Source organism: Pagrus major, chromosome 13 (genome assembly GCF_040436345.1).
Source record: "Pagrus major chromosome 13, Pma_NU_1.0".
Classification (NCBI taxonomy): domain Eukaryota; kingdom Metazoa; phylum Chordata; class Actinopteri; order Spariformes; family Sparidae; genus Pagrus; species Pagrus major.
In genome coordinates this window covers 13475976-13490848 of record NC_133227.1, presented here as the reverse complement: position 1 = coordinate 13490848, position 14873 = coordinate 13475976, and the positions used below count along the sequence as shown (strand labels likewise).

At 44.2% G+C, this 14873-nt stretch overlaps 1 protein-coding gene across 1 annotated transcript in view; it reads right to left on the bottom strand.

Moving 5' to 3' along the window:
• Nucleotides 1-270: 270 nt before the first annotated feature.
• nrip1b (nuclear receptor interacting protein 1b) overlaps nt 271-14873 on the bottom strand; it is a 38595-nt gene continuing 23992 nt past the window's right edge. The window contains exon 2 of the mRNA XM_073479104.1: nt 271-6596. Coding sequence (XP_073335205.1) covers nt 2497-6141 — 3645 coding nt within the window. The 5' untranslated portion in view covers nt 6142-6596 and the 3' untranslated portion in view covers nt 271-2496. The remainder of the gene's footprint in view (nt 6597-14873) is intronic.

Below are 14873 nucleotides of genomic sequence, written 5' to 3'. Positions count from 1 at the left end.
TTTCCCTGCTGGTAGCTCTGGTTGATGTTAATAAGTTCTGTAAAAGTGATCACTCAAATGTAAACTAGGCAGCACATTGCAGTTGAACAAGAGAATATTTAAACTCATGTAAACACAAATGTGTTTTATGGTAGCATCTGAAAGACAAGAGTTTCCCCTAGATGTATATATAACATCTGATTTACTTGCACACATCCCCATTTTGTGCAAAAGAAATTCACACATCTGAATGGCAAACTAGAAAAAGAGGAACACATTCATACTAGGTCATGCATTTTAGTACTTTATTTCTGAGATATCAGTGCAAATGAACACCAAAAATGAAAACATAAAAAATGAAATAATGTTTCAGGTCTTCACATGAAAAAATGAAACACCTTTTTTTTTATATTTGCTGCTACAAATGTATTTCTTAGATGCACAATGCAGATCTATGATTGTACGTCAATCCCCCACTATAGCCCCGAGCTCTTTCACAGAGCTTTGTTAACCAGTAACAGAAAAGAAAAATCACAAAAATATTCAATGCACGTTTATTTTTCACACATTTTAATCAACTTGCTCAACAGTCTGTGGTTATTTAGGGACTGTTCATATTCTAAACGAACCTCTCTCTGTGATAAAAAAGACCTATTTTAAGACTTGACATTTTCCCCCATCACCAGTAGGGATACACAGGTAGTTCCCATGCGTCTGCATGCAACAGGCAGCAGTGAGGAGAGTCAGACATTATTACACAACACAGCGCAGGATAGATTATCATTTACCACATAGAGACACATGCAAAGAACAAACCAACCAAAAAAAGATGGGCATAGCATCCTCTGCCTTTGTATGTACACTTGTACGCATATAATTCATATTTACATATCAGGGCATTAAAAACTAGGGTAATATCTTTTCTTAAACATTACAAAATAGTCATCTTTCATACTGAAAGTACTATTTACACAAATATATTTAACCATTGTGAAAATGTATTAATCGAAGAGACGTACTTCATAGATATATGTATTAAAAAGATCACAAGACTAAATGGATAAAGCCGTGTGTGAAATTAACTGAAAAGAATACAGTACAATCAAAATAAGGAGCTAGATACCAGATATCCCTCAAGACACCAAAATGTCTTGGTGATTGTTGGGGGGCAGGTACACATATCCAGCTGCTTTGAAAACAAAGATGTACCTGTGGTCTTCTCTTAGTTATCATGCAATTCTTTTGACATTTTATGAGTTAAGAGACTGCCACAAAAACAAAAGATGTTCATAAACCACAACAGTTAAGAAATGATGAAAAGAAAACCCACAAACTGTCAAATTCTCAACAGATAACAATACTGACTTTTTTATTACATGCCATTAAATTATTCTGAAAAGGACACAGAGGACTCAGCTTCGACGGTGCAAACTCTGGGTGCTGCTTTTTATGAACCGGAAAGAGAAAGCCATGTGCTTCACACTGAAAGGTTTGTGTGCATGAAGAAAAGTGGTGCGGGTTTAACCAGGATGGCAAGATACGTTTCTCAGACACTGCAGCCTTTTAACTGTTGCTCTAGAAACCTGTTTACATACAGTTGCTCAACTGTAAGCACCACACACACGCTCTGTTGACCCATCTGCTCTAAACTGCATAATCTGCAAACAAATCACCCTGAGCTTGCACTGTCGAATATTGCCCTTAAAAGTTCAATTCAAATAAAAGCATAATTCAATGAGTTGTGACCATTCAAACCTCCTCTGATATATTCTTACTCCATGGTAATTATACCACACCAGGAATCTTGAGGAAAAGCAAGACAAAGCATTCATCATGGTAGGATCCTCACTGAAGCTATTGCAGTGTGAATATTGTTTTCAAGGTCCTCCTTAGAATGAATTTATCATGTACATTGTTGTAATAGAGCACTGTGTCCGCCCTAGAATGACTTCATTTGGAATCTTATCTAAAATTGATGGGACTTTGTCTATCTGAAAATGTTCTGATAGAGAAAATAAATAAATGTCCACTGAAGTGAGCGCTAACATTTTTGGAGTCATCAATAATAAATGCTGCCTGAAATGTTCTTTCTAAATGTTTTATGGCAGGCAACAAAGAGGACATGGAATAGTGATATGTGTACAATTTAGATACAAATAATAGCTTAAGTGTAAACCAAGACCAAATTGTAAAGGACTTCATAATTGACTAAATGAAATATGTAGTGCATGATAATCACTGATGGAAAAGGTCAAATTTGTGACTGTTGGTTTAATCAATTAGACATTTTGCTATGATAGACCTCTTTTGTACCATTCCATTAGCTGACTAAAATTGAGAAACCGATGCAAGTATACACTTTAATTTGAACTTGCTCTATTCCACAAAAAAACAACATTTTTCATTCTTTGTTATATGTCTCATCAAACCAATTTGGCAAGTCATTAAAAAAAAGGAAAAATAAAAGAGTCAATGAGTTCGATTCCATTTTGTATTTTTCTTCAGTTGATACAACTTCTATTCAGATGATTGGCTCAGCCCCTGGCTCTCATGGCTGTGCTTGTCGTTGTGGGTTGGGGATTGGGGGGTGGAGCTCAGACTGTGTTCATAGGCATGCATGTCACTGATTGGCTCTTCTTTAACTCTGATCACAGACTGGGTTCCCTCTGTCTGATCCCTCACCTCCCTCCTCAGCTGAATGCTGCCCTTCTGCAGCATGTAATACAGGATGGGGTTGGAACGCGAGAGCCGTGGAGAGTCCAGATTTGAGTCACAACCCTCCTCCTCCTCCTCCTCATTCTCCTGACTACTCCATCGCACAGGGCTCTCAGGCTCCTGTTTGACAAGAGTAGGTGGGTCCCGTTTTTGAGTGACTGGCCATGGAGCCGGGTGGCGGCTCCAGGGGGTGCAAATAGGGCTGTCACCTGCAGGGGGGGTGGGCAGTGGTCTGAGATTACTTGGAAGCCCTGAGTTAAGGGAACCATGGGGGTGCCAGCTGGGCAGGTGGAGGAAGCTGTGATTATGGGAAGGCTGAATGAGGATGCTGCCGTTGGCCTTGCCATTGGACTGCAGTACAGAAGGACTGGGTGTCCCCCGGGGCTGCTGGGACAGCTCCTTCAGGCAGTTGTCAGAGAGCAGCAGCTGTTTGAGCACATTGAAGCCCCGACTTTCTCTTGTAAGGGTTTCACTTGGTGGGCTCCTGGGTGGAGCCTCCTCTTCCTTCAGACTCCTCTGCTGTGCAGGCTCTTCCTGAACAGCAGAAGAGGCAAAAATGTTTGTGTCATTGTCCACTGCTCGAGGAGAGCTCATATTATTCAAACTATCAGTCCGATCAGAGCAGAGGCGTCTCTTCTTGGGACTGGGGCTTGGGTACTCCCTCTGCTCCTCTTTAACCTGTCTGGGCTGTGACTCAGTCTGCATAGCAGCACTGGTGTAATAGGTAGCAGTCTGTTGTTTAAGCAATTGGCTGAGGAGGCCATATTTTGCTATGACCTCTGCAGGCCGTGGTTCTGTTTTAAAGTTCTGTTGATCGGAGAAGGGACTATTCTTCTCATAGCTACTAGGTCTCTTTCTGCCACTGGAGTCCTCAGACATGGCTGAGGATGGCCCAACCTCCTCTGTAATCTCCGTTTTGACCTTAATGTCCAAAGGGGGCCCATTGGAGCTGTCACAGATGATAGAAGCACCAGGGCTCTTCTCATAGCACCCCGCTGCCATCTCCACACTCCTCCTGCCACTGCCACTCGGTCTATCTTTGCGGTTGACTGTAGGAGTAGCTGAGCCTGTTCCCAGAAGGAGCTGAAGCACAGTGCGCCTCTCCAGAAGGTTCTCAATCTGGGATGAAGGAGGAGAGGCTTCCTTCTGACTGAAAGGTGTGCCACTGCCTGAGGGTCTGTCAGAGAGAGGAGTGGTGGTGGTCCTATGTATTGGAGCATTGAGCCTTTCCAAGAGGGCAAGAGGCCTACTGGCATCAAGCTCCTGACCCACCCCTTTGCTGGAGGGGATGGGTGGGGAGGAAGAAGCTGTGCCACACTGAGCCAGATTCTGTAACAGTTTACTGGCACTGAAGGCAGGCTCTGAAGCCTTCTCAGCAGGGAAGGCTTTAGACTTACACAAATCCAGTGGGCTAGACTGGACATTGGGGGAGGGGTATGAGAATGGGGATAGTGCACTGCTAGGGTCACGATTAAGTGGGTACAGGGGCTGGGCTGGTGCTACAGGTCTATCTAAGGAGCTTTTTGTCCTGGTCTCCTCCCAGGGCACCAGTCCCTTTGTTTGGCCTCGAGACATGGTGGCCATAGTTATATCAAGTGGCAATTCCTGGTTACCTACGCTTTTATTAGCCATCTCATTATTTCTGCGCTCAAGAAGAAGCTGCATCAGTGTGAGCTTAGGGTGGGATTTCAGGTCTGGGCTCGTTTCAGGCTCCTTGTTCTTGGACACCTTTGATCCTGATGGCTCTGGCTTCCACTTGTTTATTAAAGATTCTGTTAGTTTGTCAAGGGAGGATGTAGAGATAGAGGAGGAGGAAGATGCAGAAATAGCAGTGGAAACAGAGGAGACAACAGTAGAGGATGGTGAATAGGTTGTGGTGGAGGGGTGAGCAGAAGCTTGAGGAGAAAACGCAACTGGGGTTGAGGAAAATACTGTGGTGGAAGAAGAAAGGGTAGAGGTGGAAGAAGAGGAGGAGGAGAAGGTGGAAGTGGGGGTGATAGTTTTGGGCCCTGTGTCTTGTGTGTGGGCCCGGTTTCTCATGGAGAGGTCAATGGGAGAGCAACTTGAGTAAGAACTCTCTGCATCACTGCTGTCCTTGGTCAAGCTCCTCTCCTGGGTGGAGCACTCGCTGTCCGACGTAACTGAAGAGGAGCCGCTTGGTGGCAGAATGCCACAGCTGTCCTCCAGGTGCCCATTCTTGGTCAGCTGCTTCTGGTTGTTGTGGTTGTTGAGTAGCAGCAGCAGCAGGCTGCTGCATGTCTGGGGGGGACGGGTTGGACGTGAGTCAAAGCCTCGCTTCTCCCTAGGTGTTTGGCTGTGAGTGTGGTTTGGAACATGTGGGGGAGTGGGTGGGGAGCTTTGGCTATGGCCATGCAGCAAAGAGGGGCTCTGTGGACTGGACAGGGCTGTTCGAGGGAGTGTTGTTGTTATTGTAGTTGTTGTTGTCATTCCATTTTGGGTTGTTAAGGAGCTTAGTGTGTCTGGGGCTCCAGGCACAGTCCCTCCCGCACTAGGTGGCCTTTTGTCCTGGCCATGCTGCTGGTTTGCCATGGCAGCGAGTCTCTCACTGGCAGATCTTCCTGAAAGCTGGGCTTTGAGCGCATGCTCTCTGGAGTACTGCTGGAGATGGGCTTCACTGGACAGCAGCAGGGCCAGTTGACTGCAGGCCACACTGGGCTTGGGTGAAGGTGCTGGACTAGAACGAATTTTCACCATGTTGGCCACAGCCTTCAGACGCTCTGCACAGGACACTGATTCAGCAGTTGTAGGAGCAGATGGAGGCGTGGCACTGTGTGCTGATCGAGGAGATTCTGGTGGTCTGTCCTGACTGTGCCCCCGGCGACTGTAAGGTGTGTTGCTGTGATTCTGAAGCTTGCTCTTCCTCATGAGGCCCTTCAAGCGGCTTGAGGCGGTCCCATACACAGGAAGTGGCTCTTTGTCTGCAGGTGGTGCCTTGGAGGGAGAGGAGCACTCACTGGGAGGTTTATTAGAGTGCTGAGACATTGCCACACTCTGAAGCCGTGAGCTGAATGACTGAAGCAGGGAAGCCAACAGGGTGCTCTCCCCAGCATGAGGAGACCCCTCTAGTGCTCCATTTTGCAGGCCTCCCCCTTGGCCATTCAGCTCCATTGGGGGTGAACTCAACCGCTGGTTCCCTGGATCATTCCAGGCTCCAGAGCGCAGTAAACGGGCCTTCTTCAGGTGCTGCGAAGAACCTAGTGTAGGTCCGTTGGTTCCAGCCTTGGGAGCTGTGGGGCCATGGTTGGGCAGTTGGAAGGGCCCACCCACCTTGTCACCCTGCTCCTGGTTGCTGTGGGCAGCCTCAGACCTTCCACTTGCCGTGGCCCCTGGCCCGGCTACCACTGGATGCATCAGTAAACCTTCCAGATAAGTTAGAACAGCTGAATCCTTGTGTGTCTCAGGGCCAGGCTCCTCCCCATGAGTCATGTTCAATACTAGGATCCCCTCGTATGGTTCAGCACTGCTACTGGGAAACAAATGTCCACTAGGTCATCTGGTTGACAGTGGCATGTACTTAGTAAATACCAAAAAGAGGGCAGGCGATTGCAGAGTGAGTCTGCAGGGGACTGAAGGATGCACCGGCCGGATGTGATCCCTCTCTGTATCAGGCACAGTCAGCACTATGGTGAAACAGCAACCATGGTTGGAGGCAATCTGGGGCAGGTGGGCCTCCCAGGCATTGTTTTATGCCTTTAAACACTGCAGGATCCCAGAAGGCCCAGCTCCAGGCTTATGCGAGTAGCAAGCAACGAGTCAGCTGGATTTCACCACAAAGATGTTGACACATTCCGTGGCTGTGGCTGTTTGGGATGTCTGTCCGAAGGCCTGGCTGTGGTTCTGTCAGTGGCGCCTTTCAGCTTTGCAGATCTCACATGGGGGACCTATGGGAGTGAGTGAGAGAGAAAAGAGGGAGGGTGGGAGGGAGAAAGAGATGGTTGGGTGGAGAAAAAGAGGAGAAAAAGGAGAAACTGTGTGAGAAGCAGGGATTTGCACAGCACTATATCACATTCATTTCACCACCTCGTCTGCCATCTCTGTTACTTAGCAACATTTCAGATTGACTGCACACGGCTCCTTCTCCTCTCTGCACTCTCCCCTTGCAGCCACCGAACAGACGACAAATGTAGATTAGGCCTGATTGGATCCAAATTGAAAATTCAAGCCCACTACCTTGAAAACATTCAGGTCTTGAGCTGCAAGCCCCTCACAGCGATGTCTTTCAAAAGTGAAGGGCCTTGTGAGAGCTGTGAATAATTTCTTATGCAGCTTGTCATTTCAGTGGATTATCCCCCCCCCCCCACTACCTCCTGCTCCTTATGCACTTGAGCAGCATCTCACACGATGCAACCCTCGGTCTACATAAAGCGGGAGCCACCCACCCACATGCATACAAGTTAGCCTTTAAGCATTCATGCCTAGACACAAGCATGAAAATAGGCATGGAGACATACATACATGCATATATACATGCATACTCTACATACACAGAGTAATGGAACCTATCCTGGTTCCAATTCAGTTTCTTTATTAACACCTGGCCAGCTGTGAATCCTCCATGAATTATTTTTAACATTAAAAAACAAGCAAAAGCAAAATTTAAACTGCTTGATGCGAGTCGTGTTTATGGGTACAGTACAAAGACAGTGGAGAATCACAGCAAGGATATAGCTAACAGACAAGCTGTACTTGACTGTCAAGTGTGTTTTTGTGTGTGTGTATTGAGGGGTGGGGGTGGCTTGAGGATCAGGTGCACCTGTCACACCACACCACTGTCAGGAGGGCAGAACCGGTGACACTGGGGTGAGCATTGTGCCAGTTGCCATGACAGTGTCAGCGGCCCTGCCCTGGGAGACCTCTGCTCTGAACCCTGTCAGCGTGGTTTCCGTGGATACAGGACACCTCCGACAGTCCTGGCCGCATCCCATAAAGGTTAATTAATACAGAGTTTCCACCTCGCCTCAGCTGCTGTCCGTGTCCTTTCCCGATGCCGTCCTCACCTTTGGTGTCCGCTGAGTGGACCAACATAGCAGGTCACACAACAGGACAGCAGCCCTTGATTATGACGAAAGGCCATGGCAACCCACGCAGCCACCAGCCTAAATACTTCACAGAGAGCAGTGTAGCAAGGGCCAAAAACAACAAGGCAGCAGGCTTCTAATCAGGCTAAAATCCATCCCTGTGGCCAATGTCCACAGGTTGTCATGACAGTAAGGCCAACAAGGTAGCACTTTTAATGCCACCTTGAAAATGAGCTGGGATTAGAAACTGGAGGTTTTAAATGTTTTAAGTTGATTAGTGCACAATTAAGTCTGAGTAGGAGTAGGAAAACAATCAGGTTAGCAATTTGAACAACCAAAGGTCTAAAGGTTGATGAGACTCTTCAGACTGTGCCACATTTTATAGAATAGAATGACTTAACTGGGACTGGCCCATTAGCGTCAATTACAGTTCAAGGCCATTTTTAAGCTGATGACCTAAATCTGACAACAACAAAAGCCAACCTGGTCATACTGGGCCATCTGACGTCTGCTGTCATGCTAATCTTAGATGCTCAGGATTAGGGCTATTTTCCCACCAGTGAGCTTAACGCAATTATAATAGAATGCTCCGTAACACCACGTTTGATCAGCACTGTAAACACGTACACGTGTGTACCTTCAACATAGCATGGCAAAGTGACTAATATGCCAAGATACAGCCCCCCCAGTTAGTGAGAGAAAAAATGTAAATGGGAAAGAAACACTGACACGCTTTCAACATGAGAAATTCTGCTAATCTCTCTGCTGCTGGCACTGAACCTTTGGAATTAGGGTTGACCTTGTCTATGTTTTTGCCCAAAGAAACTTCAATACAGAGCAGACAAGGCAGCACAGGGACACGATGACATGGCACTGTATTAGTATATACAACAGAGATACTGCCTTCACTATCTCCCATTAAGTAGGAATAACTCTTTAAACAAAGTGGAGACCTTCAGGCTCTTGAGAGACATGTAATGACAGAGCCGGTGTTAAAAAGCCCTGCTACAGCAAGGGCAAGAAAAAATATGTTCTGTTCAGTGACAGAGCTCTGTTAACAAATAAATGACCTTAATATGTGGAAAGCTGTCCTCTATACTGAGCCCCTAAAGCATACAGCCCTCCTCCTTTCCTCTCTCTGAATGTGTGATGTGCATTACTATTACATTATCTCCCCTGGTGTATACATTGAAAATGACCTTACACATCTGTTAACATGTCATCTCATTGGTGGTGGCACCCAAAAAGCCTGACCTCCACCCCCCTCCCCCACTGTGGGACACCACAGCACCAATGAGCTGCTCTACGGTTTCTGTGGTGATTATCCATTATCCTTGACAATGTCAGCCAATGACAGAGCAGGCACCATTCTAAAGTGATTTTTACCCCTACAGTCGGCCACGTACATGTGAGTGGGAGGGAAAGTGATGGGGAGGGGTGAAAGCTTCATCATCCCCTGGCTGGTGGACTCTTCATCTGTTTCTCTCTCCCTCTCTGTTTCGCTCCTCTTGTACTTAAAAGACACCAGGAACAGGAAAGGTCACTGCACTTTCAGCCACTTCCGTAGATACGTGGAATTACCAGTAGGCTGACATAAAAATGTGCCGATACAGATGTCACGGATTAGATCTCCTTAGATGTGACCTTGATTCCCTCCACTGACCTCCAGATTATACCCACTCCGCCACCCACTGACACACAGGCCCGAACACACTTGCTGGTAATACAGCCCCTGTTTTTTTATCTTAAAAAAGTGAGTTCTGAAATGACCTTCATTGTCAGGAATGGTAATCCATTTAAGCCATTTAAAATGTATGAGACCAAACAAAAGAATTAAAAAGGGGAAGAGCCAAAGGAGCGGCAGTTAAAGTCAAGGTCATTCATGCCGCCAAGGCTTTTCCACTTGATGCAACAGCTGGTGTCCATGCAAAGCTCTGGGCGTTAATAAAAAGTGACAATGCTGCCCGAGCGGTGTGTATTACTAATGTCTGACACCAGCCTGGCAGATGTGTTCTCCCTGCATTTAAGGGGAGTCAAGGTTAAAGGAATTTAAAAGGAGAGGCGATGCCTAAACACTATTATATCATGTAATCTGCAGCCCAGCCCTGCTGCACATACTCAACGGGGTAGCTCACTTACACATGCGGCGTGACCGCTATTTGTAAATTCAATATGGCCTGACATGATTAAATAAGACAAAACATAAGCTACCTGACCAAACGCAGTTGTTGCAAGCCTTCCACAAGTGAACGAGTGCACCAGAGGAAAGTTGAATTAAAAGCTCTTGTTCACCTTGAGAGAGGTAAACAAGAGAATAACATGCTAGCGAACAGCAGGAGAGCTCAAGCAAGAAGATGTTTTTGCAGATAAGTCAATCAGGACAAAATAACAGTGAAATGCAATACACAGACACATGCACGCCCACACAATGAGAACTAGGGCACTCTGACCCACTTCTTAGGATGCATTGACCAAACAAGTCATGCACAGCACACATGCCTCCATGTGCGCACACAGAAACCCGTGGATGCACCCCGCATAAAGGAAATGTGATACATAAATGCTGAGAAGTCAGACCTCTTGTGTTAAGTAGCACAGGCAATCCATTGGGAAAAAATCATCCTACTCACAGCACTTGAATGTGAGGAACAGTGTGTGATGACTGAACGCTAACATTTCAGACACGGACAAAATGGGACCGGAGTGCTCGAGTTCTTGGCCTGCATCTGGCCTTGGATGAGGAGCGCGGGGGCGGATTTTAACTTCATCTGTACTCATCAGTACAAAGAGTTCTTGGGGTTGAGAGAGAGCATAGAGGAATTCATGCACACTGATGAGTCATCTAAGCGGTTCAGAGCCCAGCTGACCGGCAGAGGACCCAGCCAAACTACCCAGTGCAATAATGATATCACTGCACTGTATCACACACTGGGACTGTCTTTCCCCTCACCTTACATGCCCAGGCTTGCATGGATGTGCTTATAAAAATGTTTGTGTCGATAGTAAATATTTGTGTGCCATTTGGAAGACCCACCCAAGGGCCATTTCCTGAGTGGCTGAAAATTACTGCATCAATTAAACACACACACACATTCCTTCTTAATGAGCCGTGGCTGCCATCAATCTATACCTGATTCATTTCTATTGGGCTCTGAGGTAATCTTCTGCTTACATCGGCGGTCCAAAATGGTGCTCATTTCCCTCCCGAAACAACACACATTTTCCATTTGTAAACACTGGAGCTGGAAATAGGAACAGCTGATTGCCCCATGGCCAGCACGCCAAAAGGCAGCGCTAGGCTCTTGAAACAGACTGCAGTGGTGATGTCTGAGGGAAATGGGCCACTTTGCAATTGAGATCAAATGTCCCACTGTCAGGCTGCCCTGAAAGCTGGATAAAACCACCAAAAAACCTTGGCCTTTAATGAATCATTTCCATAATATCCTTGGCATCAGCCCTAAGAAGGCTATTGCCGTGAGTCAGCAAGATGTCTGCCTTCATTGGGTTAAAAGACTACTGCTCTTTTTCTTTTAAGTGTGAGTAATTTTGGATGGTTTGAAGTAATATGGTGTGTGACAGAGGTCTAAGTGACAGAAAAAAAGAAGAGGACATATCTCTGCTATCATTTTGCCTTTCATAATGCTCCCATTGACCTACTTTCTAGTTTTTAAATCATCCTAATGCTCTGAGTGAGATTGGAGAATGATATTAAAGGGTACAATGGGTTGTGAAGGGACATTCCATTAGAATCATCAGAAACACAATTTGTATTTTTTTCCCCTCTCCTTTTACTTAAGTAAGAATACAGTCCATTTCAAAGTAACATAATTAAAGAAATCATTTAAATCAATTGGATACATTTAACCCAATAAAGTATAAAACAATTATGTGTAACCTTTTCTGAGAAAATCTCTCAAGCAGCACAAATCCAGTTGGCAGGGCAGAGCTGAGTACATGCCAATGAACAGGAGACTTCAATAAGATTAGTCCTACACCTGGCCCTGATACTCGACCCGGTGACTCACGGAGCAATAGCTGGTGCAACCAACAGAAACTGCTTCACTCTAAATATTTCTGACAGTCTCAGAATCTAAATTAGCAACCAGGTTCATAACCAACGGCACCTTTAAATACAAGTTTGTTACTTGGCAATAAGGTGAGGGTGGCGCGTTCATGTCCATACATCTGTAAGCTGAACTGGTGATCTAACTTATTACCGTGCAACTACATGCCCCATTAAGAGCAACAGTACTAGGAAAACAAAATAAGTAACTGCAGCTAACTGAACTTCACCACAAGGGTTTTTAGGTGACACTGATGATACAAAAAAAACATTATGCCTGCCATTCTGCAACCCCAAAGGTCCTTGTACCACCCTGCACCCTGTTACGACACAACCTGGAGAAGACCCAAGCACACACACGCTTCAGACGGGCAACCTCACTCATCTCATGTTATCATTACAGGCCTCATATGATTGCTCTGCAGGGAAACCCCGACAAAACAAGTTTTTAGACAATTATTAAGATCAGATAACCCTATTCATTACACCATTACACAAATTATAGTGGAATATTTGCCATCACTGCCCTGTGGGCTATGACGTTTCTTCTGCATGGTCAAAAAGACAAATACAAAAAAAGCTTTTTTTAAATCAGGCGTGCTACAGCTTTAAATCTTCCATGGTGCCAAAATATAATGATAACCAACACATTCAATAGCTTTGTTTATACACATTTGGTATTGGAATGGAAATAACAACAAGAGTGAAGGATGATGACAATGAAGAGGAGACCAGATTGCAGAAGCTGCCAACTTTTGATAAAGGTAAAATGTGTCACCAATGTGAAGCACCAGCAAAAATCACATCATTATTTTTATATTTTTCCAGTGAAAATAAATGTAGAGGTTGTCATTCCCACTAAAATCAAGACTTGTATGGCAATCACAATGTCTGTTAAAATAACCCTAACGGGACCCATGTTGAACAAAAGCTGTGACACTACTCTGCATCTCAGCTTAAACCTTGAACCAACACTTGGCAATAATGGCTAAAACAGTTAGTAAACTCCACTAAACATCACAACAAAGTTATTTGCCAATAAAAAGATGGAAAAGAACATTTTACATTACTGACTCTGGAAACATCTGCCTCTCCTCCCATTTCTCAGAAATATAAAGCTTAACATCTGCCATAAAAAAAGGGTAAGGACAACACCATCTTTCTTTTTACTGCATATCAATTAGAGTATGAGTCAACTCGACTGGTGACTACTGCATAGTTCAGTATTTCAAAACTATTCGTACAACATATCCTAAAATCAGACAGTTAAAAAACTTCATTTAAAGTCTGCATCACATGAATCAGTGTAGCATGATATGAGAAGGTCATCAGTCATTTCCATCTCTACAAAATAAAGGGGTTAATTGACCTAAAAATGACTTCAATCTGACTTTAAAAATACTGTCAATATGAAGGACTCTTATCTTTGTATCATAACCTTTTCCAGGCTTTACAGAATCCTTGAGCTGAATATGAAAGATTAAAAAGAAAAAGTAAAAGCATGTATTAAAATACACATACTTACATAAAATACAGTTTTCTACAAGGTTAGATACATCAAGAAGTTGAAGTGTAAAATTTTCTACAAACTCTCTCTGCACATGCTAAAAGTCTTTTCTTTATGAGATCACCATGATCTCCAACTGAACCAGAGAAAAATCCATATCTTTCAGACACCAGGGCAAAACACACACTTTATTGAGCTTGACCTCCTCCATGTATTTAAGCCATCCCCTCACCATTAATTCTTAAAAGCTAACACACAGTATGGTCTGCAGTACTTACTAAAAAAATACCATGGTAACTTGAGTGCTAGAAAACAAGATATGAGGCTATGTCTGAGGTGTTCTTTGTCCAGTATTTGTGAATGAGCTGCCTTGGTCAGGAACTCATTATTACAAAGATTTATATACTAGCCCAGTTCTTTATATTATTACCTCCGTAGATACACCAGCTATGTGTGTGATTGTGTGTAATTTGAAAAAAAAAAAAGATCATTAGTCGAATAACCATTCTCGATGGATATAATAAATGGATTTTAGCAACATGAGAGAGTATTCAGGTGTGTGGTTCATAGGGAATATTTATCTCTGTGCATAAAGATAGGTGTGTGTTGGCAGGCCATGCATTTAGATCACTGGTGATAACCACCTAATCATGCTGAAATAATAAACCTGCTTCTAGATCTCACCTGGATCCTTTTTTAAAACAGGTGGACTGATAAAAATGTGCTTAATCAGCTTCAGTGGTCAAACTCTGTCAGTTAATGGATGGCTAATGATGTGTGCCAGGCCGGGAACAAGTAGGGTAGGGGTGATCTTGAAGGCATCCACAAGCTACTTTTCAGGTAAATGTAGAGGAGGAAGTCAGATGAAATAGTACAATGAGGGTCCATACCAGTCTGTATATGGAGGATTTCTGGGATGGATGGTTGGGTCAAACAAGCATGAGACTTTTCACCCAGGAGAAACCGAAAGTTAATGTCGAGGTATATTAACTTACTTACTAAAGATATGTCACATACATTATGCAAGCAAAGTTTTATACATAACCTAGGTACGTTAGTAACAGAAGTGACTTAGTCATGTCTTCAGTCTTTTAGGTAAGAAGATATGTTGCAGATCCACGTAACAAAAACAAACCAATAGACACTTGTAAACGATTAGAGGGCTATGCTGATTGGATGAATTACTTCTTCCTTGGGTAACGTATTATAAATAATAATGTGAGCTGTAGCTAGCAACATGGTGGATGAGGTGCATCATCATCATCTTTAATGCAATTTTGTGTTTAAATGGTGCAAATGGAGAAATTCATAGACTTTTTAAAGTCTGGCTGTGGTCTACACAACATTTCAAAATTGAGAAAAAAGATCGCAATTAAGATCACGGGTTGTGATTGCAATACGCAGACAGTGATAATATTTTTTGGCCAGATTGCCCACCCCTCTGAAACCAGCAGAGAATATAAAAATTCCCGGCCACAACACAGTGCACAACTGACAAGCTGAACCGATCAGTGTAATTGGCTTTGAATTAAAATTTCACAGTGAAACACATGTTCTGGGCTGAAAAAAT